This window comes from Oncorhynchus mykiss, unplaced genomic scaffold, assembly GCF_013265735.2.
Source record: "Oncorhynchus mykiss isolate Arlee unplaced genomic scaffold, USDA_OmykA_1.1 un_scaffold_87, whole genome shotgun sequence".
Classification (NCBI taxonomy): Eukaryota; Metazoa; Chordata; class Actinopteri; order Salmoniformes; family Salmonidae; genus Oncorhynchus; species Oncorhynchus mykiss.
The window spans coordinates 646,724-673,594 of NW_023493659.1; the positions used below are offsets into that span (position 1 = coordinate 646,724).

General features: G+C 46.9%; 2 protein-coding genes across 5 annotated transcripts in view; both read left to right on the forward strand.

Moving 5' to 3' along the window:
• LOC110517278 (LIM and calponin homology domains-containing protein 1-like) overlaps positions 1 to 998 on the forward strand; it is a 92,214-nt gene extending 91,216 nt beyond the window's left edge. For 3 of the 4 annotated variants that reach the window (XM_036971951.1, XM_036971949.1, XM_036971952.1), the window contains 3 exons: positions 290 to 398; positions 499 to 601; positions 762 to 998. In XM_036971951.1, the coding sequence (XP_036827846.1) occupies positions 290 to 398; positions 499 to 601; positions 762 to 787 (238 nt within the window). In that variant the 3' untranslated portion in view covers positions 788 to 998. The remainder of the gene's footprint in view (positions 1 to 289; positions 399 to 498; positions 602 to 761) is intronic. The other variant, XM_036971950.1, reaches the window with a different exon arrangement.
• A 1,988-nt stretch (positions 999 to 2,986) lies between these two features.
• The window catches only part of LOC118947015 (transmembrane protein 192-like), a 42,420-nt gene continuing 18,535 nt past the window's right edge, over positions 2,987 to 26,871 (forward strand). The window contains exons 1-4 of the mRNA XM_036972028.1: positions 2,987 to 3,186; positions 5,664 to 5,816; positions 11,271 to 11,529; positions 12,150 to 12,278. Of these exons, the coding sequence (XP_036827923.1) occupies positions 3,157 to 3,186; positions 5,664 to 5,816; positions 11,271 to 11,529; positions 12,150 to 12,278 (571 nt within the window). The 5' untranslated portion in view covers positions 2,987 to 3,156. The remainder of the gene's footprint in view (positions 3,187 to 5,663; positions 5,817 to 11,270; positions 11,530 to 12,149; positions 12,279 to 26,871) is intronic.

Consider the following 26,871-nt stretch of genomic DNA (forward strand, 5'->3'; position numbering starts at 1 on the left):
CCCCCCGTTATCTCTGTTTATCATCACAGTCATTTCTTATTATTATTGAATTATTTTACTGCAGATTATTTTAGTAAATACTTTCTTAACACTTTTTTTCTTAAAACTGCATTGTTGGTTAAGGGCTGGTCAGTCTGCATTTCACCGTGAGGTCTACAGACCTGTTGGATTCGGCGCATTTGACAAATAACATTTGATTTGCAGCAGTTAAATGTTATTTTGTTTTCGCGTGTGTGTATATTTGTGTGTGTGTGTGTGTGTATATTTGTGTGAGTGTGTGTGTGTATAGGTGTGTGAGTGGTAAGCGTCAGTGTTCAGGTTGCAATCAGGCGCTGGGGAAAGGAACAGCTATGAATATCGACACGCTGGGCCTGTACTTCCACCTAACCTGCTTTAAGGTACACACACACACACATATACAGTGCTCTCACATTACTCTCTCTCTCTCTCTTTCTCACCTCTCTCTCTCTCTCTCTCACCTCTCTGTGTGTTTGTTAGTGTGGAGTGTGTAAGGTACAGCTAGGTGACACCAGTTCAGGAACAGACGTTAGGATCCGTAACGGGCTGCTGAGCTGTCACGACTGCTATGCCACATCACACGGTGAGACACACACACACACACCTAATGAATTCACTGCTGAGACAAACAAGACCTACGGACACACACACACACACACAACTATTATAACTGCACCACTAATGTACAGTTGTTATAACTGGTCATCAAACCTCATGTCATCTCTGTCACTTCCTGGTTGCAGCAGTTGGCCAGCCGACTACGCTGTGATTGGCTACAGCCTGCATCTGGAACCCTTCACAACATTCTGGAACGCTGTGGAATTCTCTTAACTGGACACACAAACTTCTCCCAGATGATGTCATGGAGACTGAACTGTCTGATGCTAACTGATGCTAATGGAGGCTAACTGCTAAGTGCTAGCGTTGTAGCTGATCAACCAGTTTTTCCCAGACTGACTTGAGTACAGAGACCTGAAGCACAACCACTGATCTACAACAGCACACTCAGACACATGCTACATGCTAACACCAGCAGCAGTTGGAATGTAGTAGCTACCTACCTTACTGTCAAATTAGCTAAATGATAAATGCTAACGGATGCTAACTGCTAAATGCTACTGTTCACTCACCATCATAATGCCTTAATAACTCTGTTTTGTTTTGTTTTAAGTATTTTGCATGAACGAAGACCGTGTTAGTTGTTGTTGTTGTTGTTAACGTTAGTTAGGCTGTGTTACCTAGCGACAGCCCTGACTACCACATATAGTTGTTATGGTTACCGTATGCCTCTCCTCCATGTTGTTGTGTAATGATAAGAGCTTTGTCTTTATTCTAATGTTCACCTGATCATCATGTACATCATTATGCTGCGTTCATTACTCTGAGAGCAATAAGGATGCATGATCGCTTTAGTTATTATTGGATGTTATTATTACCAAGGATATTCTGACATTGTGTTTTAGAGCTTTGCATCATACTCTGCCTTAAGATGAGAGTGAGAGGGATAGCACACATGTAGTGTTTACGTGTGTGTGTGTGCATGTGTGTGTGAGTTGTTTTAGTTAAACTTGAAGCACAGTCCTATACCAGCGAATATTACTACACATTGACCCGCCCTCTCCCTCTTTTTCTCACCTGATTGGACCTTTACTCCTAAGAACAACCAATGAATGAGACAAAGTTATCTGCTGCTTCCTGTTTATGCCCAGCCTCTTGTCCTGTGGCATTTTTAGGCCTATTTCTTACACCAATCAAATGCTTTGGATAGATGTGTAGAGGAGAAGGGAGGGGAGGGGAGGAGAGTAGAGAGGGAAAGAGAGGAGAGGAGAGGAGGGGAGGAGAGGGGATGGGATGGGAGAGGAGATTTGAGAGGAAGATGGGATGGGAGAGGAGGAGAGATTAGAGAGGAGGAGAGAGGGGAGAAGAGAGGAGAGGAAGCTACTTTAGACTGTTCTGTCTGCTGACATTTCTAAAGGACAAACTGAACTGATCCAGCTTCATAGCTTTTATAGCAATGTGTGTTTATCAATAAAATGACAATATTTTCAATGCGTTGTCTGATATCTCTTGGTCATCTGTGAGTAGAGCCGCAGGAAGTAGTTGGGGGGTGCCGCGGCTCTGTCTGTGAGTAGAGCCGCAGGAAGTAGTTGGGGTGCTGAGGGTTTTTTTCTGGTGGGGGACACAGATTTGTTTCCTCCCTACAAACAGCTGTATCGCTGCACTGGGGAAGCTGCAGCACCTTCAGCTCCCTGCTTCCCGCGGCTCTGTCTGTGAGCTCTGTTTTATTATTGAGTCTATTGTATCATCTAGGGCCAAATGTAATTAACTATGTAGGGAATAGGGTGCCATTTGAGACAAACTCCTAGCTTCAACAGGTCTCCTAACAATGCTGCTGTTCTGCACTCATCAATCATAACGCTGAAGGTAGCCCATGGTTAATATCCATAGACTGTATACACAACCAAGGCTATGATAAATTATGTGTGGGGTATTGGCACAACCTGGTGGCCATCCACAGTATTACAGCCTACGCCTGTTGGCCACAAGCCAAGGCAGTCGGGAAAAAGTAGCCTTCCTGTGGATGGTAATGGTAGAGACAGAGTCAAATGGTAACACAATAAGCTTTGGCAGCGGCACCACAGGGTTAGTTATACACATCTTTGGTGTTACTGCACATCAAACCTAAAAATACAGACACTGAGTTTACAATGTGTCTTTAATGTGTCTTAAAGACAGCGAGGTCTCTTTTACCTTTTATCATTTAAAACAACACGGTCCTCGTCGACAGATACATGAATCCTCTCACTGTAACTACAGACAGGAGGTTATATTGTATTTCATGGTACAATATCAAACAAACAATGTTAAAACCTTTTTGTGTGGTCTTGGAAATGATTGAAAGGAAGAGTATTCTTTGTAATCGGGGGTGAAACGCAACAGAGAAAACTACAAGGTGGGACCGTATATGGAGCAGTGGGCTGCCCGACCGGACCAATAACAGAGAAACACCGCTGTCACATGGAAGCAGAGTATGAGGCTATCCGCTAAAACAGACGCTTTTTAAATGAAAAATTCTGTGTGTATTTAGCTTTATAAATCTTTCTCTTGAAGAGTTAACCTGTGCGACTTCAACACACCATGGAATCGGAAGGGATGTCGCACCATGCAGTAAGTCACGACACTGAACTGTCCCGTTCCGTATTGTGGTCCAGACACTAACTGATAACATTAGGTAGCCAGTCGGTGAGCTTGTTAGTTATCCTTCCATTAGGTATAGACCGGAAGAAGGCGATAGATAGTTATTTATCTACCGAGCTAACGTTACCTCTGTTACTGAGATGAAACAATACCACCGAGTCTCAGCTAATAGGACATTTGAAAACGTTACAGCTCAAATGCTGTCTTTTCTCTACAAGATGAGACTGAGACGGGACGTTAGTTAGCCAAGTCCTTGTTGTTTCTCTCGGGTTGTGTATTGGCACCTTGTCGCCCGCTGGGGGCGCTGTTGGGTTAGCTAGAAGTCTATACACTCCACTGGTGGACAAAGAACCCAATTGCCATACTTGAGTAAAATTAAAGATACTTTAAACCACTGATAAACTCAAGAGTCACAACCTTTCAGAAACCCCTTTATTCGTACATTTTACACATACTCAGAATTTGACTTGGCGGTGTGATATGGTGCTGCTAGCCATAGACAACAAACAGAGACAGAATTTACACTTGATATACATTATACAAAATAGATCAAGTGAACATAGTGAGAATATACAGCAAGCGGTACCGGAGCACCAAGTCTAGGTCCAAGAGGCTTCTAAACAGTTTCTACCCCCAAGCCATAAGACTCCTGAACATCTAATCAAATGGCCACTATTTACATTTCCCCCCCTCTTTCATTCCACTGCCACTCTCTGTTATTATCTATGCAGAGTCACTTTTTAATTTTTCATTTTACCCCCTTTTCTCCCCAATTTCGTGGCGTCCAATTCTTAGTAGTTACTATCTTGTCTCATCGCTACAACTCCCGTAGGGGCTCGGGAGAGACGAAGGTCGAAAGTCATGCATCCTCCGATACACAACCCAAACCAAGCCGCACTAATTCTTAACGCAGCGCCATCCAACCCGGAAGCCAGCCGCACCAACGTGTCGGAGGCAACACCGTGCACCTGGCGAACTTGGTTAGCGCGCACTGCGCCCGGCCCGCCACAGGAGTCGCTGATGAGACAAGGATTTCCCTTTCGTTTTATTTATTTTTATTTAACTACCTACATTGTACATTATTTTTTTTCTCAACTGCGTTGTTGGTTAAGGTCTTGTCAGTCAGCATTTCACTGTGAGGTCTACTACACCTGTTGTATTCAGCATTTCACTGTGAGGTCTACTACACCTGTTGTATTCAGCATTTCACTAAGGTCTACTACACCTGTTGTATTCAGCATTTCACTGTGAGGTCTACTACACCTGTTGTATTCAGCATTTCTCTGTGAAGTCTACTACACCTGTTGTATTCAGCATTTCACTGTCAGGTCTACTACACCTGTTGTATTCAGCATTTCACTGTCAGGTCTACTACACGTGTTGTATTCAGCATTTCACTGTGAGGTCTACTACACCTGTTGTATTCATCATTTCACTGTGAGGTCTACTACACCTGTTGTATTCAGCATTTCACTGTAAGGTCTACTACACCTGTTGTATTCAGCATTTCACTGTAAGGTCTACTACACCTGTTGTATTCAGCATTTCACTGTCAGGTCTACTACACCTGTTGTATTCATCATTTCACTGTAAGGTCTACTACACCTGTTGTATTCATCATTTCACTGTGAGGTCTACTACACCTGTTGTATTCAGCATTTCACTGTAAGGTCTACTACACCTGTTGTAGTCAGCATTTCACTGTGAGGTCTACTACACCTGTTGTATTCAGCATTTCACTGTGAGGTCTACTACACCTGTTGTATTCAGCATTTCACTGTAAGGTCTACTACACCTGTTGTATTCAGCATTTCACTGTCAGGTCTACTACACCTGTTGTATTCAGCATTTCACTGTCAGGTCTACTACACCTGTTGTATTCAGCATTTCACTGTGAGGTCTACTACACCTGTTGTATTCAGCATTTCACTGTGAGGTCTACTACACCTGTTGTATTCAGCATTTCACTGTAAGGTCTACTACACCTGTTGTATTCAGCATTTCACTGTAAGGTCTACTACACCTGTTGTATTCATCATTTCACTGTGAGGTCTACTACACCTGTTGTATTCAGCATTTCACTGTAAGGTCTACTACACCTGTTGTATTCATCATTTCACTGTGAGGTCTACTACACCTGTTGTATTCAGCATTTCACTGTAAGGTCTACTACACCTGTTGTATTCAGCATTTCACTGTAAGGTCTACTACACCTGTTGTATTCAGCATTTCACTGTAAGGTCTACTACACCTGTTGTATTCAGCATTTCACTGTGAGGTCATGTGGCAAATAACATTGGATTTGATTTACAATTTAAAGTATAAATATATATTTTCCGTTGTGTAAATTCAAGAGTCCATTCTTGAGTTTAACCATGATAAAGTGCAAAGCTGATCTGTGTGTGTGTGTGTGTGTGTGTGTGTGTGTGTGTTTGTGTGTGTGACAGGTCAGTTCATCAGTAGATGTGTCTCAGAGTGTTGAGGAGGACCCTTTAGTGGACGGACCGCTGATCTCCCATGATGCCTTGCAGTCTGCTATCAGGAGAGAATTCACAACTCTCCCCACGCACTGTCCTGCTGTCCTGCTGCTGCTGCTACAGGTATACACATCCCTGTTGTAGTGTAAACACACACACACACACACACACACACATCCCTGTTGTAGTGTAAACACACACACACATCCCTGTTGTAGTGTAAACACACACACACACACACACATCCCTGTTGTAGTGTAAACACACACACACACACACACCAGTGTTGTAGTGTAAAGCTTCAGTTAAGCCCATTAATGTTCTGCTGATGTTTGTTCATCAGAATCACAGAATAATAGATTACAGACAACTGACCACTCCTCAGCATGTTGACTACACCAGCATTACAGACAACTGACCACTCCTCAGCATGTTGACTACACCAGCATTACAGACCACTGACCACTCCTCAGCATGTTGACTACACCAGCATTACAGACCACTGACCACTCCTCAGCATGTTGACTACACCAGCATTACAGACAACTGACCACTCCTCAGCATGTTGACTACACCAGCATTACAGACCACTGACCACTCCTCAGCATGTTGACTACACCAGCATTACAGACCACTGACCACTCCTCAGCATGTTGACTACACCAGCATTACAGACCACTGACCACTCCTCAGCATGTTGACTACACCAGCATTACAGACCACTGACCACTCCTCAGCATGTTGACTACACCAGCATTACAGACCACTGACCACTCCTCAGCATGTTGACTACACCAGCATTACAGACCACTGACCACTCCTCAGCCTGTTGACTACACCAGCATTACAGACCACTGACCACTCCTCAGCATGTTGACTACACCAGCATTACAGACCACTGACCACTCCTCAGCATGTTGACTACACCAGCATTACAGACCACTGACCACTCCTCAGTATGTTGACTACACCAGCATTACAGACAACTGACCACTCCTCAGCATGTTGACTACACCAGCATTTCAGACCACTGACCACTCCTCAGCCTGTTGACTACACCAGCATTACAGACAACTGACCACTCCTCAGCATGTTGACTACACCAGCATTACAGACCACTGACCACTCCTCAGCATGTTGACTACACCAGCATTACAGACCACTGACCACTCCTCAGCCTGTTGACTACACCAGCATTACAGACCACTGACCACTCCTCAGCCTGTTGACTACACCAGCATTACAGACAACTGACCACTCCTCAGCATGTTGACTACACCAGCATTACAGACAACTGACCACTCCTCAGCATGTTGACTACACCAGCATTACAGACAACTGACCACTCCTCAGCCTGTTGACTACACCAGCATTACAGACCACTGACCACTCCTCAGCATGTTGACTACACCAGCATTACAGACAACTGACCACTCCTCAGTATGTTGACTACACCAGCATTACAGACAACTGACCACTCCTCAGCATGTTGACTACACCAGCATTACAGACAACTGACCACTCCTCAGCATGTTGACTACACCAGCATTACAGACAACTGACCACTCCTCAGCATGTTGACTACACCAGCATTACAGACCACTGACCACTCCTCAGCATGTTGACTACACCAGCATTACAGACCACTGACCACTCCTCAGCATGTTGACTACACCAGCATTACAGACAACTGACCACTCCTCAGTATGTTGACTACACCAGCATTACAGACAACTGACCACTCCTCAGCATGTTGACTACACCAGCATTACAGACAACTGACCACTCCTCAGCATGTTGACTACACCAGCATTACAGACCACTGACCACTCCTCAGCCTGTTGACTACACCAGCATTACAGACAACTGACCACTCCTCAGCGTGTTGACTACACCAGCATTACAGACCACTGACCACTCCTCAGCATGTTGACTACACCAGCATTACAGACAACTGACCACTCCTCAGCATGTTGACTACACCAGCATTACAGACCACTGACCACTCCTCAGCATGTTGACTACACCAGCATTACAGACCACTGACCACTCCTCAGCATGTTGACTACACCAGCATTACAGACCACTGACCACTCCTCAGCATGTTGACTACACCAGCATTACAGACCACTGACCACTCCTCAGCATGTTGACTACACCAGCATTACAGACCACTGACCACTCCTCAGCATGTTGACTACACCAGCATTACAGACCACTGACCACTCCTCAGCATGTTGACTACACCAGCATTACAGACCACTGACCACTCCTCAGTATGTTGACTACACCAGCATTACAGACAACTGACCACTCCTCAGCATGTTGACTACACCAGCATTTCAGACCACTGACCACTCCTCAGCCTGTTGACTACACCAGCATTACAGACAACTGACCACTCCTCAGCATGTTGACTACACCAGCATTACAGACCACTGACCACTCCTCAGCATGTTGACTACACCAGCATTACAGACCACTGACCACTCCTCAGCCTGTTGACTACACCAGCATTACAGACCACTGACCACTCCTCAGCCTGTTGACTACACCAGCATTACAGACAACTGACCACTCCTCAGCATGTTGACTACACCAGCATTACAGACAACTGACCACTCCTCAGCATGTTGACTACACCAGCATTACAGACAACTGACCACTCCTCAGCCTGTTGACTACACCAGCATTACAGACCACTGACCACTCCTCAGCATGTTGACTACACCAGCATTACAGACAACTGACCACTCCTCAGTATGTTGTCTACACCAGCATTACAGACAACTGACCACTCCTCAGCATGTTGACTACACCAGCATTACAGACAACTGACCACTCCTCAGCATGTTGACTACACCAGCATTACAGACAACTGACCACTCCTCAGCATGTTGACTACACCAGCATTACAGACAACTGACCACTCCTCAGCCTGTTGACTACACCAGCATTACAGACAACTGACCACTCCTCAGCATGTTGACTACACCAGCATTACAGACCACTGACCACTCCTCAGCATGTTGACTACACCAGCATTACAGACAACTGACCACTCCTCAGCATGTTGACTACACCAGGATTACAGACAACTGACCACTCCTCAGCATGTTGACTACACCAGCATTACAGACCACTGACCACTCCTCAGCATGTTGACTACACCAGCATTACAGACAACTGACCACTCCTCAGCATGTTGACTACACCAGGATTACAGACAACTGACCACTCCTCAGCATGTTGACTACACCAGCATTACAGACAACTGACCACTCCTCAGCCTGTTGACTACACCAGCATTACAGACAACTGACCACTCCTCAGCATGTTGACTACACCAGCATTACAGACCACTGACCACTCCTCAGCCTGTTGACTACACCAGCATTACAGACCACTGACCACTCCTCAGCCTGTTGACTACACCAGCATTACAGACAACTGACCACTCCTCAGCATGTTGACTACACCAGCATTACAGACAACTGACCACTCCTCAGCATGTTGACTACACCAGCATTACAGACAACTGACCACTCCTCAGCCTGTTGACTACACCAGCATTACAGACCACTGACCACTCCTCAGCATGTTGACTACACCAGCATTACAGACAACTGACCACTCCTCAGTATGTTGACTACACCAGCATTACAGACAACTGACCACTCCTCAGCATGTTGACTACACCAGCATTACAGACAACTGACCACTCCTCAGCATGTTGACTACACCAGCATTACAGACAACTGACCACTCCTCAGCATGTTGACTACACCAGCATTACAGACAACTGACCACTCCTCAGCCTGTTGACTACACCAGCATTACAGACAACTGACCACTCCTCAGCATGTTGACTACACCAGCATTACAGACCACTGACCACTCCTCAGCATGTTGACTACACCAGCATTACAGACAACTGACCACTCCTCAGCATGTTGACTACACCAGGATTACAGACAACTGACCACTCCTCAGCATGTTGACTACACCAGCATTACAGACAACTGACCACTCCTCAGCCTGTTGACTACACCAGCATTACAGACAACTGACCACTCCTCAGCCTGTTGACTACACCAGCATTACAGACAACTGACCACTCCTCAGCCTGTTGACTACACCAGCATTACAGACAACTGACCACTCCTCAGCATGTTGACTACACCAGCATTACAGACCACTGACCACTCCTCAGCATGTTGACTACACCAGCATTACAGACAACTGACCACTCCTCAGCATGTTGACTACACCAGCATTACAGACAACTGACCACTCCTCAGTATGTTGACTACACCAGCATTACAGACAACTGACCACTCCTCAGTATGTTGACTACACCAGCATTACAGACAACTGACCACTCCTCAGCATGTTGACTACACCAGCATTACAGACCACTGACCACTCCTCAGCCTGTTGACTACACCAGCATCTCTATAGTCCTCTGATCCTCGACTTCTGCGATGTCATTTATAAAATAGCCTCCAACACTCTACTCAACAAATTGGATGCAGTCTATCACAGTGCCATCCGTTTTGTCACCAAAGCCCCATATACTACCCACCATTGCGACCTGTACGCTCTCGTTGGCTGGCCCTCGCTTCATACTCGTCGCCAAACCCACTGGCTCCATGTCATCTGCAAGACCCTGCTAGGTAAAGTCCCCCCTTATCTCAGCTCGCTGGTCACCATAGCATCTCCCACCTGTAGCACACGCTCCAGCAGGTATATCTCTCTAGTCACCCTCAAAACCAATTATTTCTTTGGCCTCCTCTCCTTCCAGTTCTCTGCTGCCAATGACTGGAACAAACTACAAAAATCTCTGAAACTGGAAACACTTATCTCCCTCACTAGCTTTAAGCATCAACTGTCAGAGCAGCTCACCGATTACTGCACCTGTACATAGCCCACCTATAATTTAGCCCAAACAACAACCTCTTCCCCTACTGTATTTATTATATTTATTTTGCTCCTTTGCTCCCCATTATTTATATCTTTACTTTGCACATTCTTCCACTGCAAATCTACCATTCCAGTGTTTTACTTGCTATATTGTATTTACTTTGCCACCATGGCCTTTTTTTGCCTTTACCTCCCTTATCTCACCTCATTTGCTCACATTGTACAGTGGGGAGAACAAGTATTTGATACACTGCCGATTTGCAGGTTTTCCTACTTACAAAGCATGTAGAGGTCTGTAATTTTTATCATGGGTACACTTCAACTGTGAGAGACGGAATCTAAAACAAAAATCCAGAAAATCACATTGTATGATTTTTAAGTAATTAATTTGCATTTTATTGCATGACATAAGTATTTGATCACCGACCAACCAGAAAGAATTTCGACTCTCACAGACCTGTTAGTTTTTCTTTAAGAAGCACTCCTGTTCTCCACTCATTACCTGTATTAACTGCACCTGTTTGAACTCGTTACCTGTATAAAAGACACCTGTCCACACACTCAATCAATCGACTATTATTAAATAAAGGGGAATAGAATAAATAATGAAATAGTCCATGTTCTGTCTGACAGGTGTTCTCTCTGTGTCCCCAGGTGGTGTATGTGTCTCTGAGTGTGTGTGTTGCCGTAGTGTGTGTGTTTGAGGTTGGCCGGGAGGAGTGCGTCCGTGTGTTGGGGAATGTTCGGGGGCAGAGTGTGGTGGTGATTGGGAAGGTGTTTGTGTGGCTGTGTGTGTTGTTGTTTGGTGTGTGTGTTCAGCATCACCACAGCCGAGTGAGGAGCAGAGGATACCTCCGTTTCTACAGAGACAACCGCACCCTGAAACACCTGCCCTTCCTCATCCACTCTGCAGGTACACACCCTGAAACACCTGCCCTTCCTCATCCACTCTGCAGGTACACCTGCATCTCAGTGCAATAGGCATCACTACAGTCCTTGGTTGGAATCCAGGCTGTGTCACATCCGACCGTGGTAAGGAGTCCCATAGGGCGGTTTGGCCCGTCGTCGTCCGGGTTTGGCCGGGGGGAAGGCCGTCGTCGTCCGGGTTTGGCCGGGGGAAGGCCGTCGTCGTCCGGGTTTGGCCGGGGGAAGGCCGTCGTCGTCCGGGTTTGGCCGGGGGGAAGGCCGTCGTTGTCAATAAGAATCAGTTCTTAACTGACTAGTTAAATAAAGGTTCAATAATAAATACATATATCCTGCAGGTTCACATCCTGGTACTGCTAACCCTAACATCCTGGTACTGCTAACCCTAACCCTAACCCTAACATCCTGGTACTCGTCTCTGTGTAGTTGTTGGTTAGTTCTCCTACAGTTGAATGTTTTACAGCGGGTCCACCTCCTAACCCTAACATCCTGGTACTGCTAACCCTAACCCTAACATCCTGGTACTCGTCTCCTACCACACAGAGGAGACACACACATTAAAGCTTACCTTTAACACTTGGACGTGTGTGTGTGTGTGTGTGTGTGTAGGGAACACGGCGGTGTTGGTGGTCATGTCAGCTGATCTGCCAGAGGCGGATCATCTTCCTGTTTATCTGCTGCTAGGGATTCTGGGACTGGAGCTCCTGGTCTCTCTGCCTTGTCTGATCATCTACACAGGTACCCCCCTCCCCCAGCCTGTCTATAGAGTGATCTACATCACAGTTACCCCTCTCCCTCTCCCCCTCCCCCAGCCTGTCTATAGAGTGATCTACATCACAGGTACCCCCCTCCCCCCCCCCCTCCCCCAGCCTGTCTATAGAGTGATCTACATCACAGGTACCCCTCTCCCCCTCTCCCCCTCCCCCTCCCCCTCCCCCAGCCTGTCTATAGAGTGATCTACATCACAGGTACCCCTCTCCCTCTCCCCCTCCCACAGCCTGTCTATAGAGTGATCTACATCACAGGTACCCCTCTCCCTCTCCCCCTCCCACAGCCTGTCTATAGAGTGATCTACATCACAGGTACCCCCCTCCCCCTCCCCCAGCCTGTCTATAGAGTGATCTACATCACAGTTACCCCTCTCCCCCTCCCCCAGCCTGTCTATAGAGTGATCTACATCACAGGTACCCCTCTCCCCCTCCCACAGCCTGTCTATAGAGTGATCTACATCACAGGTACCCCTCTCCCCCTCCCCCAGCCTGTTTATAGAGTGATCTACATCACAGGTACCCCTCTCCCCCTCCCCCAGCCTGTCTATAGAGTGATCTACATCACAGTTACCCCTCTCCCCCTCCCACAGCCTGTCTATAGAGTGATCTACATCACAGGTACCCCTCTCCCCCTCCCCCAGCCTGTCTATAGAGTGATCTACATCACAGGTACCCCTCTCCCCCTCCCCCAGCCTGTCTAATCTGCATCACAACGGCCTGTCTAATGTCAGAGAGGGGGTACCTGTCCTGCTCTATTCAGACACACAATAGAATGACAATCCCTATTCAGCCCTCTCTCTCTCTTTCTCTCAATTTCAATTCAATTTAAGGGTTTTATTGGTATGGGAAACATATGTTAACATCGCCAAAGCAAGTGAAATAGATTATAAACAAAAATGAAATGAACAGTAAACATTACACTCACAGAAGCTCCAAAAGAATAAAGACATTTTAAATGTCATATAATGTCTGTATACAGTGTTGTAATGATGTGCAAATAGTTAAAGTACAAAAGTAAAATAAATAAACATAAATATGGGTTGTATTTACAATGGTGTTTGTTCTTCACTGGTTGACCTTTTCTTGTGGAAATATGTCTCTCTAATATGGTCATACATTGGGCAGGAGGTTAGGAAGTGCAGCTCAGTTTCCACCTCATTTTGTGGGCAGTGAGCACATAGCCTGTCTTCTCTTGAGAGCCATGTCTGCCTACGGCGGCCTTTCTCAATAGCAAGGCTATGCTCACTGAGTCTGTACATAATCAAAACTTTCCTTAATTTTGGGTCAGTCACAGTGGTCAGGTATTCTGCCGCTGTGTACTCTCTGTTTAGGGACAAATAGCATTCTAGTTTGCTCTGTTTTTTTGTTAATTCTTTCCAATGTGTCAAGTAATTATCTTTTTGTTTTCTCATGATTTTATTGGGTCTAATTGCATTGCTGTCCTGGGGCTCTGTAGGGTGTGTTTGAGAACAGAGCCCCAGGACCAGCTTGCTTTGGGGTTCGTTATGGAAGGTTTGTGAATCGCTTCCTTTTAAGTGGTTGTTGAATTTAACGTCTCTTTTCTGGATTTTGATCATTTGCGGGTATCGACCTAATTCTGCTCTGCGTGCATTATTTGGTGTTCTACGTTGTACACAGAGGATCTTTTTGTAGAATTCTGCATGCAGAGTCTCAATATGGTGTTGTCCCATTTTGTGAATTCTTGGTTGGTGAGCGGACCCCAGACCTCACAACCATAAAGGGCAATGGGTTCTATAACTGATTCAAGTATTTTTAGCCAGATCCTAATGGGTATGTCAACTTTTATGTTCCTTTTGATGGTATAGAAGGCCCTTCTTGCCTTGTCTCTCAGATCGTTCACAGTTTTGTGGAAGTTACCTGTGGAGTTGATGTTTAGGCCAAGGTATGTATAGTTGTTTGTGTGCTCTAGGGCAACAGTGTCTAGATGGAATTTGTATTCGTGGTCATGGCGACTGGACCTTTTTTAGAACACCATTATTTTTGTCTTGCTGAGATTTACTACCAGGTCTGACAGAATCTGTGCAGAAGATCTAGGTGCTGCTGTAGACCCTCCTTGGCTGGTGACAGATCTAGGTGCTGCTGTAGGCCCTCCTTGGTTGGGGACAGATCTAGGTGCTGCTGTAGGCCCTCCTTGGTTGGGGACAGATCTAGGTGCTGCTGTAGGCCCTCCTTGGATGGGGACAGATCTAGGTGCTGCTGTAGGCCCTCCTTGGTTGGGGACAGATCTAGGTGCTGCTGTGGACCCTCCTTGGTTGGGGACAGATCTAGGTGCTGCTGTGGACCCTCCTTGGTTGGGGACAGATCTAGGTGCTGCTGTGGACCCTCCTTGGTTGGGGACAGATCTAGGTGCTGCTGTAGGCCCTCCTTGGCTGGGTACAGATCTAGGTGCTGCTGTAGGCCCTCCTTGGTTGGGGACAGATCTAGGTGCTGCTGTGGACCCTCCTTGGTTGGGGACAGATCTAGGTGCTGCTGTGGACCCTCCTTGGTTGGGGACAGATCTAGGTGCTGCTGTGGACCCTCCTTGGTTGGGGACAGATCTAGGTGCTGCTGTAGGCCCTCCTTGGCTGGGTACAGATCTAGGTGCTGCTGTGGACCCTCCTTGGCTGGGTACAGATCTAGGTGCTGTTGTGGACCCTCCTTGGTTGGGGACAGATCTAGGTGCTGCTGTGGACCCTCCTTGGTTGGGGACAGATCTAGGTGCTGCTGTAGGCCCTCCTTGGCTGGGTACAGATCTAGGTGCTGCTGTAGGCCCTCCTTGGTTGGGGACAGATCTAGGTGCTGCTGTAGGCCCTCCTTGGTTGGGGACAGATCTAGGTGCTGCTGTAGGCCCTCCTTGGTTGGGGACAGATCTAGGTGCTGCTGTAGGCCCTCCTTGGTTGGGGACAGATCTAGGTGCTGCTGTAGGCCCTCCTTGGTTGGGGACAGATCTAGGTGCTGCTGTAGGCCCTCCTTGGTTGGGTACAGATCTAGGTGCTGCTGTAGGTCCTCCTTGGTTGGGTACAGATCTAGGTGCTGCTGTAGGCCCTCCTTGGTTGGGTACAGATCTAGGTGCTGCTGTAGACCCTCCTTGGTTGGGGACAGATCTAGGTGCTGCTGTAGGCCCTCCTTGTTTGGTGACAGAAACACCAGATCATCAGTAGACATTTGACTTCAGATTCTAGTAGGGGTTGAGGCCGGGTGCTGCAGACTGTTCTAGTGCCCTCGCCAATTTGTTTATATATATGTTGAAAAGGGTGGGGCTTAAGCTGCATCCCTGTCTCACCCCACGGCCCTGTGAAAAGAAATGTGTATGTTTCTTGACAATTTTAACCGCACACTTGTTGTTTGTGAACATGGATTTTATAATGTCATGTGGTTTTCCCCCCAACACGGCTCTTCATCAATTTGTACAGCAGACCCTCATGTACAGCAGACCCTCATGTACAGCAGACCCTCATGTACAGCAGACCCTCATGCCAAGTTGAGTCAAAAGCTTGAAGACTATGCCTTTTCTTTGGTTTGTTTGTCATTTAGGATGTGTAGGGTGAATACGTGGTTTGTTTGTCATTTAGGATGTGTAGGGTGAATACGTGGTTTGTTTGTCATTTAGGATGTGTAGGGTGAGTACGTGGTTTGTTTGTCATTTAGGATGTGTAGGGTGAGTACGTGGTATGTTTGTCATTTAGGATGTGTAGGGTGAATACGTGGTTTGTTTGTCATTTAGGATGTGTAGGGTGAATACGTGGTTTGTTAGGTAATTTGGTAAAAAGCCAATTTGACATTTACTCTTCAACTCTCTCTTTCTTTGGTAGATCGTGGCTCTACAACACCTTAGTTGGTATATTGTGGCTCTACAACACCTTAGTTGGTAGATCGCGGCTCTACAACACCTTAGTTGGTAGATTGTGGCTCTTCAACACCTTAAGACCTTTCCAGACTATACAATTTCCATCTCAGACAAAATGTCCACGTCGTTGACAAATTCTCAGGTGGTAAAAGATTGCCGGATGTCTTGGCTGGTTCAGTGAGACGGGATCTAGGTCTGCTGGTTCAGTACCACTACGTCTTGGCTGGTTCAGTGAGACAGGGTCTAGGTCTGCTGGTTCAGTACCACTACGTCTTGACTGTTTCAGTGAGACAGGGTCTAGGTCTGCTGGTTCAGTACCACTATGTCTTGGCTGGTTCAGTACCACTACGTCTTGGCTGGTTCAGTACCACTACGTCTTGGCTGGTTCAGTACCACTACGTCTTGGCTGGTTCAGTACCACTACGTCTTGGCTGGTTCAGTACCACTACGTCTTGGCTGGTTCAGTACCACTACGTCTTGGCTGGTTCAGTACCACTACGTCTTGGCTGGTTCAGTACCACTACGTCTTGACTGGTTCAGTACCACTACGTCTTGGCTGGTTCAGTACCACTACGTCTTGGCTGGTTCAGTACCACTACGTCTTGGCTGGTTCAGTACCACTACGTCTTGGCTGGTTCAGTACCACTACGTGTGGTCGTAGGCTCTGATTTAAGTTCTCAGTGTCAGAAATCTGGAGCCGTTTTATGTCGTGTGGCAGGTGTTGCGAGCCGATTCTGGTGACTGACTGACCAATAGGAACACGGCTGACACCGAGTATGCACACAATAATATGATTATTTTGAATAGGTAGATTAATCTAATAGTTTGATTTAAAGATTTATATGCCTTGCAAGAAGAATGTTGCCTCATCATCTTGTTTACGTGACATCTGAAATCATTTGAGTCATTTAGGAGATGTGATTTACAGGAGCGTTAAGTGCATTGCATCAAGGGCACATTGACAGATGTTTCACCTAGTCGTCTCTGGGATTCGAACCAGCGACCTTTCGGTTAATGGCCGAACGCTCAACAACCGCTAGGCTACCTGTCTCTTCACTCTGAAACATTGAGAGAGGCTGGGCTGCTGCCACATGATCAGAAACACCGCTGCGGTTGACTTGTCGGCTGACGTCGCCTCGCAGGCCTATCGCAGAATGTACCATTTCAGTTCTGTAAATCACAATCTGGCCAGGTTACTGAGCTAACATATGGAGTTGTTAACATATCGTCCAATCTGGCCAGGTTACTGAGCTAACATATGGAATTGTTTTAAGATGGCCATACTATGGATCTTGTAGCTCTTTGATTTAGAATTTTAGTGAGAATATGGGCTTTTCGGGATGTCTCCTGGTCACCTCTGTGGCTCAGAGAGAGAGAGAGAGAGAGAGAGAGAGAGAGAGAGAGAGAGAGAGAGAGAGAGAGAGAGAGAGAGAGAGAGAGAGAGAGAGAGAGAGAGAGAGAGAGAGAGAGAGAGAGAGAGAGAGAGAGAGAGAGAGAGAGAGAGAGAGAGAGAGAGAGAGAGAGAGAGAGAGAGAGAGAGAGAGAGAGAGAGAGAGAGAGAGAGAGAGAGAGAGAGAGAGAGAGAGAGAGAGAGAGAGAGAGAGAGAGAGAGAGAGAGAGAGAGAGAGAGAGAGAGAGATATAATGATAATAAAAGAGAACTCTTTCACACTGAGATGGGCTTTATCCTGCCCACAGGCTACACACACTGATCTTAGGTCAGATTAGTGGTGTGAGGCTATACAAATTATTTGTCACATGCGCCGAATACAACCGGTGTAGACCTTACAGTCAAATACTTCTTTATAGTGAAATGCTTCCTTACGAGTCCCAATTGACCAACAATACGGACAAGAATAAGAGATAAAAGTGGGGAGGCAGGCATCCTAGTGGTTAGAGGAGGCAGGCATCCTAGTGGTTAGAGGAGGCAGGCATCCTAGTGGTTAGAGGAGGCAGGCAGCCTAGCGGTTAGAGGAGGCAGGCAGCCTAGCGGTTAGAGGAGGCAGGCAGCCTAGCGGTCAGAGGAGGCAGGCAGCCTAGCGGTCAGAGGAGGCAGGCAGCCTAGTGGTTAGAGGAGGCAGGCAGCCTAGTGGTTAGAGGAGGCAGGCAGCCTAGTGGTTAGAGGAGGCAGGCAGCCTAGTGGTTAGAGGAGGCAGGCAGCCTAGTGGTTAGAGGAGGCAGGCAGCCTAGTGGTTAGAGGAGGCAGGCAGCCTAGCGGTTAGATCGTTGGGCCAGTAACTGAAAGGTTGCAAGATCGAATCCCAGTTGACAAGGTAAAAATCTGTCGTTCTGCCCCTGAACAAGGCAGTTAACCCCACTGTTCCCCGGTAGGCCGTCATTGTAAATAAGTATCTGAACTGACTTGCCTAGTTAAATAAAAAGTAACAAGTAATTAAAGAGCAGCAGTAAAATAACAGAGACTATATACAGTGAGACTATATACAGGGTATTACGGTACAGAGACTATATACAGTGAGACTATATACAGTGAGACTATATACAGGGTATTACGGTACAGAGACTATATACAGTGAGACTATATACAGGGTATTACGGTACAGAGACTATATACAGTGAGACTATATACAGGGTATTACGGTACAGAGACTATATACAGTGAGACTATATACAGGGTATTACGGTACAGAGACTATATACAGTGAGACTATATACAGGGTATTACGGTACAGAGACTATATACAGTGAGACTATATACAGGGTATTACGGTACAGAGACTATATACAGTGAGACTATATACAGGGTATTACGGTACAGAGACTATATACAGTGAGACTATATACAGGGTATTACGGTACAGAGACTATATACAGTGAGACTATATACAGGGTATTACGGTACAGAGACTATATACAGTGAGACTATATACAGGGTATTACGGTACAGAGACTATATACAGTGAGGCTATATACAGGGTATTACGGTACAGAGGCTATATACAGGGGGTACAGAGTCAATGTGGAGACTGTACCGTAACACCCTGTATATAGAGTCAATGTGGAGGCTATATACAGGGTGTTACGGTACAGAGTCAATGTGGAGGCTACATACAGGGTATTACGGTACAGAATCAATGTGGAGGCTATATACAGGGGGTACCGGTACAGAGTCAATGTGCAGGGGCACTGGTTAATTGAGGTTATATGTACATGTAGGTAGAGTTAAAGTGACTATGTATAGATAATAACAGAGAGTAGCAGTGATGTAAAGAGGGGGAGAGGGGGGGGGGGGGCAATGCAAATAATCTGGGTAGACATTTGGTTAACTGTTCAGCAGGCTTAGGAGGGGGTATTCTCTTCTGCTGGCCTGCTCTCCTGTGAGGAGAGGGTATTCTCTGCTGCGGGCCTGCTCCCCTGTGAGGAGAGGGTATTCTCTGCTGCTGGCCTGCTCTCCTGTGAGGAGAGGGTATTCTCTGCTGCTGGCCTGCTCTCCTGTGAGCGAGGAGCGGTTGGCGTGGAGCACCGGAGCGGCTCCATGAGCGAAAAGCAGGATTACCGACCTCTGAACTCTGCTCACATACTCTGGTTCAGACCTACTAAGCTCAAACACACACCGGTGACCAGTAAAGGTGTGTGTGTGTGTGTTTGAAGAACCCTGCAGGCTGGTCGGATGTGTGTTTGATGTGTGCTGTATAAATGCCCTTCATTATAACATGAATACAGTCCTCTCTATAGACTTGCATGTTGCCAGGACATCAAAGAGTCAACAGAATAGACCTCCCTCTATTGTCTGATCTACTGGAAGCACTGCAGGGTAGGACTACCACTGACTATAAAACCAAGTGGGGTGGTCGCTTTGGTCAGCTGCTTATATACCCTTCAAGGCAGTTAGCATTTAGCATGGCTAGCATCATGCCATTGACCTGCACTGTAAAACCACTGTTAGCATTAATATGGTTAGCATCATGCCATTGATCTGCGCTGTAAAACCACCTTTAGCGTCAGCGCATGGCTCGCATCATGCCATTGATCTGCGCTGTAAAACCACCTTTAGCGTCAGCGCATGGGAAGCATCATGCCATTGATCTGCGCTGTAAAACCACCTTTAGCGTCAGCGCATGGCTCGCATCATGCCATTGACCTGCACTGTAAAACCACTGTTAGCATTAGCATGGGAAGCATCATGCCATTGACCTGCACTGTAAAACCACTGTTAGCATTAACATGGTTAGCATCATGCCATTGACCTGCACTGTAAAACCACTGTTAGCATTAACATGGTTAGCATCATGCCATTGACCTGCACTGTAAAACCACTGTTAGCATTAACATGGTTAGCATCATGCCATTGACCTGCACTGTAAAACCACTGTTAGCATTAACATGGTTAGCATCATGCCATTGACCTGCACTGTAAAACCACTGTTAGCATTAGCATGGGAAGCAGCAGAGAAGTCTCTTCTTTTTTAAGCCTCTTTAATAACCAGAACTGATAAAGCGTGAGAAGGAGAGGTGCCTCTAGCAGGTGGGGGAGGGGCCATACTGTGAGCGAGTGGAACAGGCATGAGGGAGGGAGACGGCAACCAACCATGCTGACTCATGTTATAGGATACTATTACCTGTCATAGGAGGAGGAGGAGGAGGGGGAGGGAGGGAGGGAGGGAGAGACAGCAACCAGCCAAGCTGACTCATGTTATAGGATACTATTACCTGTCATAGGAGGAGGGGGAGGGAGGGAGAGACAGCAACCAACCATGCTGACTCATGTTATAGGATACTATTACCTGTCATAGGAGGAGGGGGAGGGAGGGAGACGGCAACCAGCCAAGCTGACTCATGTTATAGGATACTATTACCTGTCATAGGAGGAGGGGGAGGGAGGGAGACGGCAACCAGCCAAGCTGACTCATGTTATAGGATACTATTACCTGTCATAGGAGGAGGGGGAGGGAGACGGCGACCAACCATGCAGACTCATGTTATAGGATACTATTACCTGTCATAGGAGGAGGGGGAGGGAGGGAGGGACAGCAACCAGCCAAGCTGACTCATGTTATAGGATACTATTACCTGTCATAGGAGGAGGGGGAGGGAGACGGCAACCAACCATGCTGACTCATGTTATAGCATACTATTACCTGTCATAGGAGGAGGGGGAGGGAGGGAGGGACAGCAACCAGCCAAGCTGACTCATGTTATAGGATACTATTACCTGTCATAGGAGGAGGGGGAGGGAGGGAGGGACAGCAACCAGCCAAGCTGACTCATGTTATAGGATACTATTACCTGTCATAGGAGGAGGGGGAGGGAGGGAGACGGCAACCAGCCAAGCTGACTCATGTTATAGGATACTATTACCTGTCATAGGAGGAGGGGGATGGAGAGACAGAAACCAGCCAAGCTGACTCATGTTATAGGATACTAGTAGTAGTTGTAGCCCGTCCTTCTCCTTTTAATTCAGAATATAAAGTAGCAGCCTAGCTGTTGGCTCTTGGTGGTTGTAGCCCGTCCTTCTCCTTTTAATTCAGAATATAAAGTAGCAGCCTAGCCGTTGGCTCTTGGTGGTTGTAGCCCGTCCTTCTCCTTTTAATTCAGAATATAAAGTAGCAGCCTAGCTGTTGGCTCTTGGTGGTTGTCGCCCGTCCTTCTCCTTTTAATTTAGAATATAAAGTAGCAGCCTAGCCGTTGGCTCCTGGTGGTTGTCGCCCGTCCTTCTCCTTTTAATTCAGAATATAAAGTAGCAGCCTAGCTGTTGGCTCTTGGTGGTTGTAGCTCGTCCTTCTCCTTCAGAATTTAAAGTAGCAGCCTAGCTGTTGGCTCTTGGTGGTTGTAGCTCGTCCTTCTCCTTCTCCTTCAGAATATAAAGTAGCAGCCTAGCTGTTGGCTCTTAGTGGTTGTAGCCCATCCTTCTCCTTCTCCTTCAGAATATAAAGTAGCAGCCTAGCCGTTGGCTCTTGGTGGTTGTCGCTCGTCCTTCTCCTTCTCCTTCAGAATATAAAGTAGCAGCCTAGCTGTTGTCTCTTGGTGGTTGTAGCCCGTCCTTCTCCTTCTCCTTCAGAATATAAAGTAGGAGCCTAGCTGTTGGCTCTTAGTGGTTTTAGCACATCCTTCTCCTTCTCCTTCAGAATATAAAGTAGCAGCCTAGCTGTTGGCTCTTGGTGGTTGTAGCCCGTCCTTCTCCTTTTAATTTAGAATATAAAGTAGCAGCCTAGCAGTTGGCTCTTGGTGGTTGTCGCTCGTCCTTCTCCTTCTCCTTCAGAATATAAAGTAGGAGCCTAGCTGTTGGCTCTTAGTGGTTTTAGCCCATCCTTCTCCTTCAGAATATAAAGTATCAGCCTAGCCGTTGGCTCTTGGTGGTTGTCGCTCGTCCTTCTCCTTCTCCTTCAGAATATAAAGTAGCAACCTAGCTGTTGGCACTTGGTGGTTGTAGCCCGTCCTTCTCCTTTTAATTTAGAATATAAAGTAGCAGCCTAGCTGTTGGCTCTTAGTGGTTGTAGCCCATCCTTCTCCTTCTCCTTCAGAATATAAAGTAGCAGCCTAGCCGTTGGCTCTTGGTGGTTGTCGCTCGTCCTTCTCCTTCTCCTTCAGAATATAAAGTAGCAGCCTAGCTGTTGGCTCTTGGTGGTTGTAGCCCGTCCTTCTCCTTCTCCTTCAGAATATAAAGTAGGAGCCTAGCTGTTGGCTCTTAGTGGTTTTAGCCCATCCTTCTCCTTCTCCTTCAGAATATAAAGTAGCAGCCTAGCTGTTGGCTCTTGGTGGTTGTAGCCCATCCTTCTCCTTCTCCTTCAGAATATAAAGTAGCAGCCTAGCTGTTGGCTCTTGGTGGTTGTAGCCCGTCCTTCTCCTTCTCCTTCAGAATATAAAGTAGCAGCCTAGCTGTTGGCTCTTGGTGGTTGTAGCCCGTCCTTCTCCTTCTCCTTCAGAATATAAAGTAGGAGCCTAGCTGTTGGCTCTTAGTGGTTTTAGCCCATCCTTCTCCTTCTCCTTCAGAATATAAAGTAGCAGCCTAGCTGTTGGCTCTTGGTGGTTGTCGCTCGTCCTTCTCCTTCAGAATATAAAGTAGCAGCCTAGCCGTTGGCTCTTGGTGGTTGTCGCTCGTCCTTCTCCTTCTCCTTCAGAATATAAAGTAGAAGCCTAGCTGTTGGCTCTTGGTGGTTGTAGCCCGTCCTACTCCTTCTCCTTCAGAATATAAAGTAGAAGCCTAGCTGTTGGCTCTTAGTGGTTTTAGCCCATCCTTCTCCTTCTCCTTCAGAATATAAAGTAGCAGCCTAGCTGTTGGCTCTTGGTGGTTGTAGCCCGTCCTTCTCCTTTTAATTTAGAATATAAAGTAGCAGCCTAGCCGTTGGCTCTTGGTGGTTGTCGCTCGTCCTTCTCCTTCAGAATATAAAGTAGCAGCCTAGCTGTTGGCTCTTGGTGGTTGTAGCCCGTCCTTCTCCTTTTAATTCAGAATATAAAGTAGCAGCCTAGCTGTTGGCTCTTGGTGGTTGTAGCCCGTCCTTCTCCTTTTAATTTAGAATATAAAGTAGCAGCCTAGCTGTTGGCTCTTGGTGGTTGTAGCGCGTCCTTCTCCTTCAGAATATAAAGTAGCAGCCTAGCTGTTGGCTCTTGGTGGTTGTAGCCCGTCCTTCTCCTTTTAATTCAGAATATCAAGTAGCAGCCTAGCTGTTGGCTCTTAGTGGTTGTAGCCCGTCCTTCTCCTTCTCCTTCAGAATATAAAGTAGCAGCCTAGCTGTTGGCTCTTGGTGGTTGTAGCCCGTCCTTCTCCTTCTCCTTCAGAATATAACGTAGCAGCCTAGCCGTTGGCTCTTGGTGGTTGTAGCCCGTCCTTCTCCTTCTCCTTCAGAATATAAAGTAGCAGCCTAGCTGTTGGCTCTTGGTGGTTGTAGCCCGTCCTTCTCCTTCAGAATATAAAGTAGCAGCCTAGCTGTTGGCTCTTGGTGGTTGTAGCCCGTCCTTCTCCTTCAGAATATAAAGTAGCAGCCTAGCTGTTGGCTCTTGGTGGTTGTAGCCCGTCCTTCTCCTTCAGAATATAAAGTAGCAGCCTAGCTGTTGGCTCTTGGTGGTTGTCGCTCGTCCTTCTCCTTCTCCTTCAGAATATAAAGTAGCAGCCTAGCTGTTGGCTCTTGGTGGTTGTAGCCCGTCCTTCTCCTTCTCCTTCAGAATATAAAGTAGGAGCCTAGCTGTTGGCTCTTAGTGGTTTTAGCCCATCCTTCTCCTTCTCCTTCAGAATATAAAGTAGCAGCCTAGCTGTTGGCTCTTGGTGGTTGTAGCCCATCCTTCTCCTTCTCCTTCAGAATATAAAGTAGCAGCCTAGCTGTTGGCTCTTGGTGGTTGTAGCCCGTCCTTCTCCTTCTCCTTCAGAATATAAAGTAGCAGCCTAGCTGTTGGCTCTTGGTGGTTGTAGCCCGTCCTTCTCCTTCTCCTTCAGAATATAAAGTAGGAGCCTAGCTGTTGGCTCTTAGTGGTTTTAGCCCATCCTTCTCCTTCTCCTTCAGAATATAAAGTAGCAGCCTAGCTGTTGGCTCTTGGTGGTTGTCGCTCGTCCTTCTCCTTCAGAATATAAAGTAGGAGCCTAGCTGTTGGCTCTTAGCTGTTTTAGCCCATCCTTCTCCTTCAGAATATAAAGTAGCAGCCTAGCCGTTGGCTCTTGGTGGTTGTCGCTCGTCCTTCTCCTTCTCCTTCAGAATATAAAGTAGAAGCCTAGCTGTTGGCTCTTGGTGGTTGTAGCCCGTCCTTCTCCTTCTCCTTCAGAATATAAAGTAGAAGCCTAGCTGTTGGCTCTTAGTGGTTTTAGCCCATCCTTCTCCTTCTCCTTCAGAATATAAAGTAGCAGCCTAGCTGTTGGCTCTTGGTGGTTGTAGCCCGTCCTTCTCCTTTTAATTTAGAATATAAAGTAGCAGCCTAGCCGTTGGCTCTTGGTGGTTGTCGCTCGTCCTTCTCCTTCAGAATATAAAGTAGCAGCCTAGCTGTTGGCTCTTGGTGGTTGTAGCCCGTCCTTCTCCTTTTAATTCAGAATATAAAGTAGCAGCCTAGCTGTTGGCTCTTGGTGGTTGTAGCCCGTCCTTCTCCTTTTAATTTAGAATATAAAGTAGCAGCCTAGCTGTTGGCTCTTGGTGGTTGTAGCGTGTCCTTCTCCTTCTCCTTCAGAATATAAAGTAGCAGCCTAGCTGTTGGCTCTTGGTGGTTGTAGCCCGTCCTTCTCCTTTTAATTCAGAATATCAAGTAGCAGCCTAGCTGTTGGCTCTTAGTGGTTGTAGCCCGTCCTTCTCCTTCTCCTTCAGAATATAAAGTAGCAGCCTAGCTGTTGGCTCTTGGTGGTTGTAGCCCGTCCTTCTCCTTCTCCTTCAGAATATAACGTAGCAGCCTAGCCGTTGGCTCTTGGTGGTTGTAGCCCGTCCTTCTCCTTCTCCTTCAGAATATAAAGTAGCAGCCTAGCTGTTGGCTCTTGGTGGTTGTAGCCCGTCCTTCTCCTTCTCCTTCAGAATATAACGTAGCAGCCTAGCCGTTGGCTCTTGGTGGTTGTAGCCCGTCCTTCTCCTTCTCCTTCAGAATATAAAGTAGCAGCCTAGCTGTTGGCTCTTGGTGGTTGTAGCCCGTCCTTCTCCTTCAGAATATAAAGTAGCAGCCTAGCTGTTGGCTCTTGGTGGTTGTAGCCCGTCCTTCTCCTTCAGAATATAAAGTAGCAGCCTAGCTGTTGGCTCTTGGTGGTTGTAGCCCGTCCTTCTCCTTCAGAATATAAAGTAGCAGCCTAGCTGTTGGCTCTTGGTGGTTGTAGCCCGTCCTTCTCCTTCAGAATATAAAGTAGCAGCCTAGCTGTTGGCTCTTGGTGGTTGTAGCCCGTCCTTCTCCTTCAGAATATAAAGTAGCAGCCTAGCTGTTGGCTCTTGGTGGTTGTAGCCCGTCCTTCTCCTTCAGAATATAAAGTAGCAGCCTAGCTGTTGGCTCTTGGTGGTTGTAGACCATCCTTCTCCTTCAGAATATAAAGTAGCAGCCTAGCTGTTGGCTCTTGGTGGTTGTAGCCCGTCCTTCTCCTTCTCCTTCAGAATATAAAGTAGCAGCCTAGCTGTTGGCTCTTGGTGGTTGTAGCCCGTCCTTCTCCTTCAGAATATAAAGTAGCAGCCTAGCTGTTGGCTCTTGGTGGTTGTAGCCCGTCCTTCTCCTTCAGAATATAAAGTAGCAGCCTAGCCGTTGGCTCTTGGTGGTTGTAGCCCGTCCTTCTCCTTCAGAATATAAAGTAGCAGCCTAGCTGTTGGCTCTTGGTGGTTGTAGCCCGTCCTTCTCCTTCAGAATATAAAGTAGCAGCCTAGCTGTTGGCTCTTGGTGGTTGTAGCCCGTCCTTCTCCTTCAGAATATAAAGTAGCAGCCTAGCTGTTGGCTCTTGGTGGTTGTAGCGCGTCCTTCTCCTTCTCCTTCAGAATATAAAGTAGCAGCCTAGCTGTTGGCTCTTGGTGGTTGTAGCCCGTCCTTCTCCTTTTAATTCAGAATATCAAGTAGCAGCCTAGCTGTTGGCTCTTGGTGGTTGTAGCCCGTCCTTCTCCTTCTCCTTCAGAATATAAAGTAGCAGCCTAGCTGTTGGCTCTTGGTGGTTGTAGCCCGTCCTTCTCCTTCTCCTTCAGAATATAAAGTAGCAGCCTAGGTGTTGGCTCTTGGTGGTTGTAGCCCGTCCTTCTCCTTCAGAATATAAAGTAGCAGCCTAGCTGTTGGCTCTTGGTGGTTGTAGCCCGTCCTTCTCCTTCAGAATATAAAGTAGCAGCCTA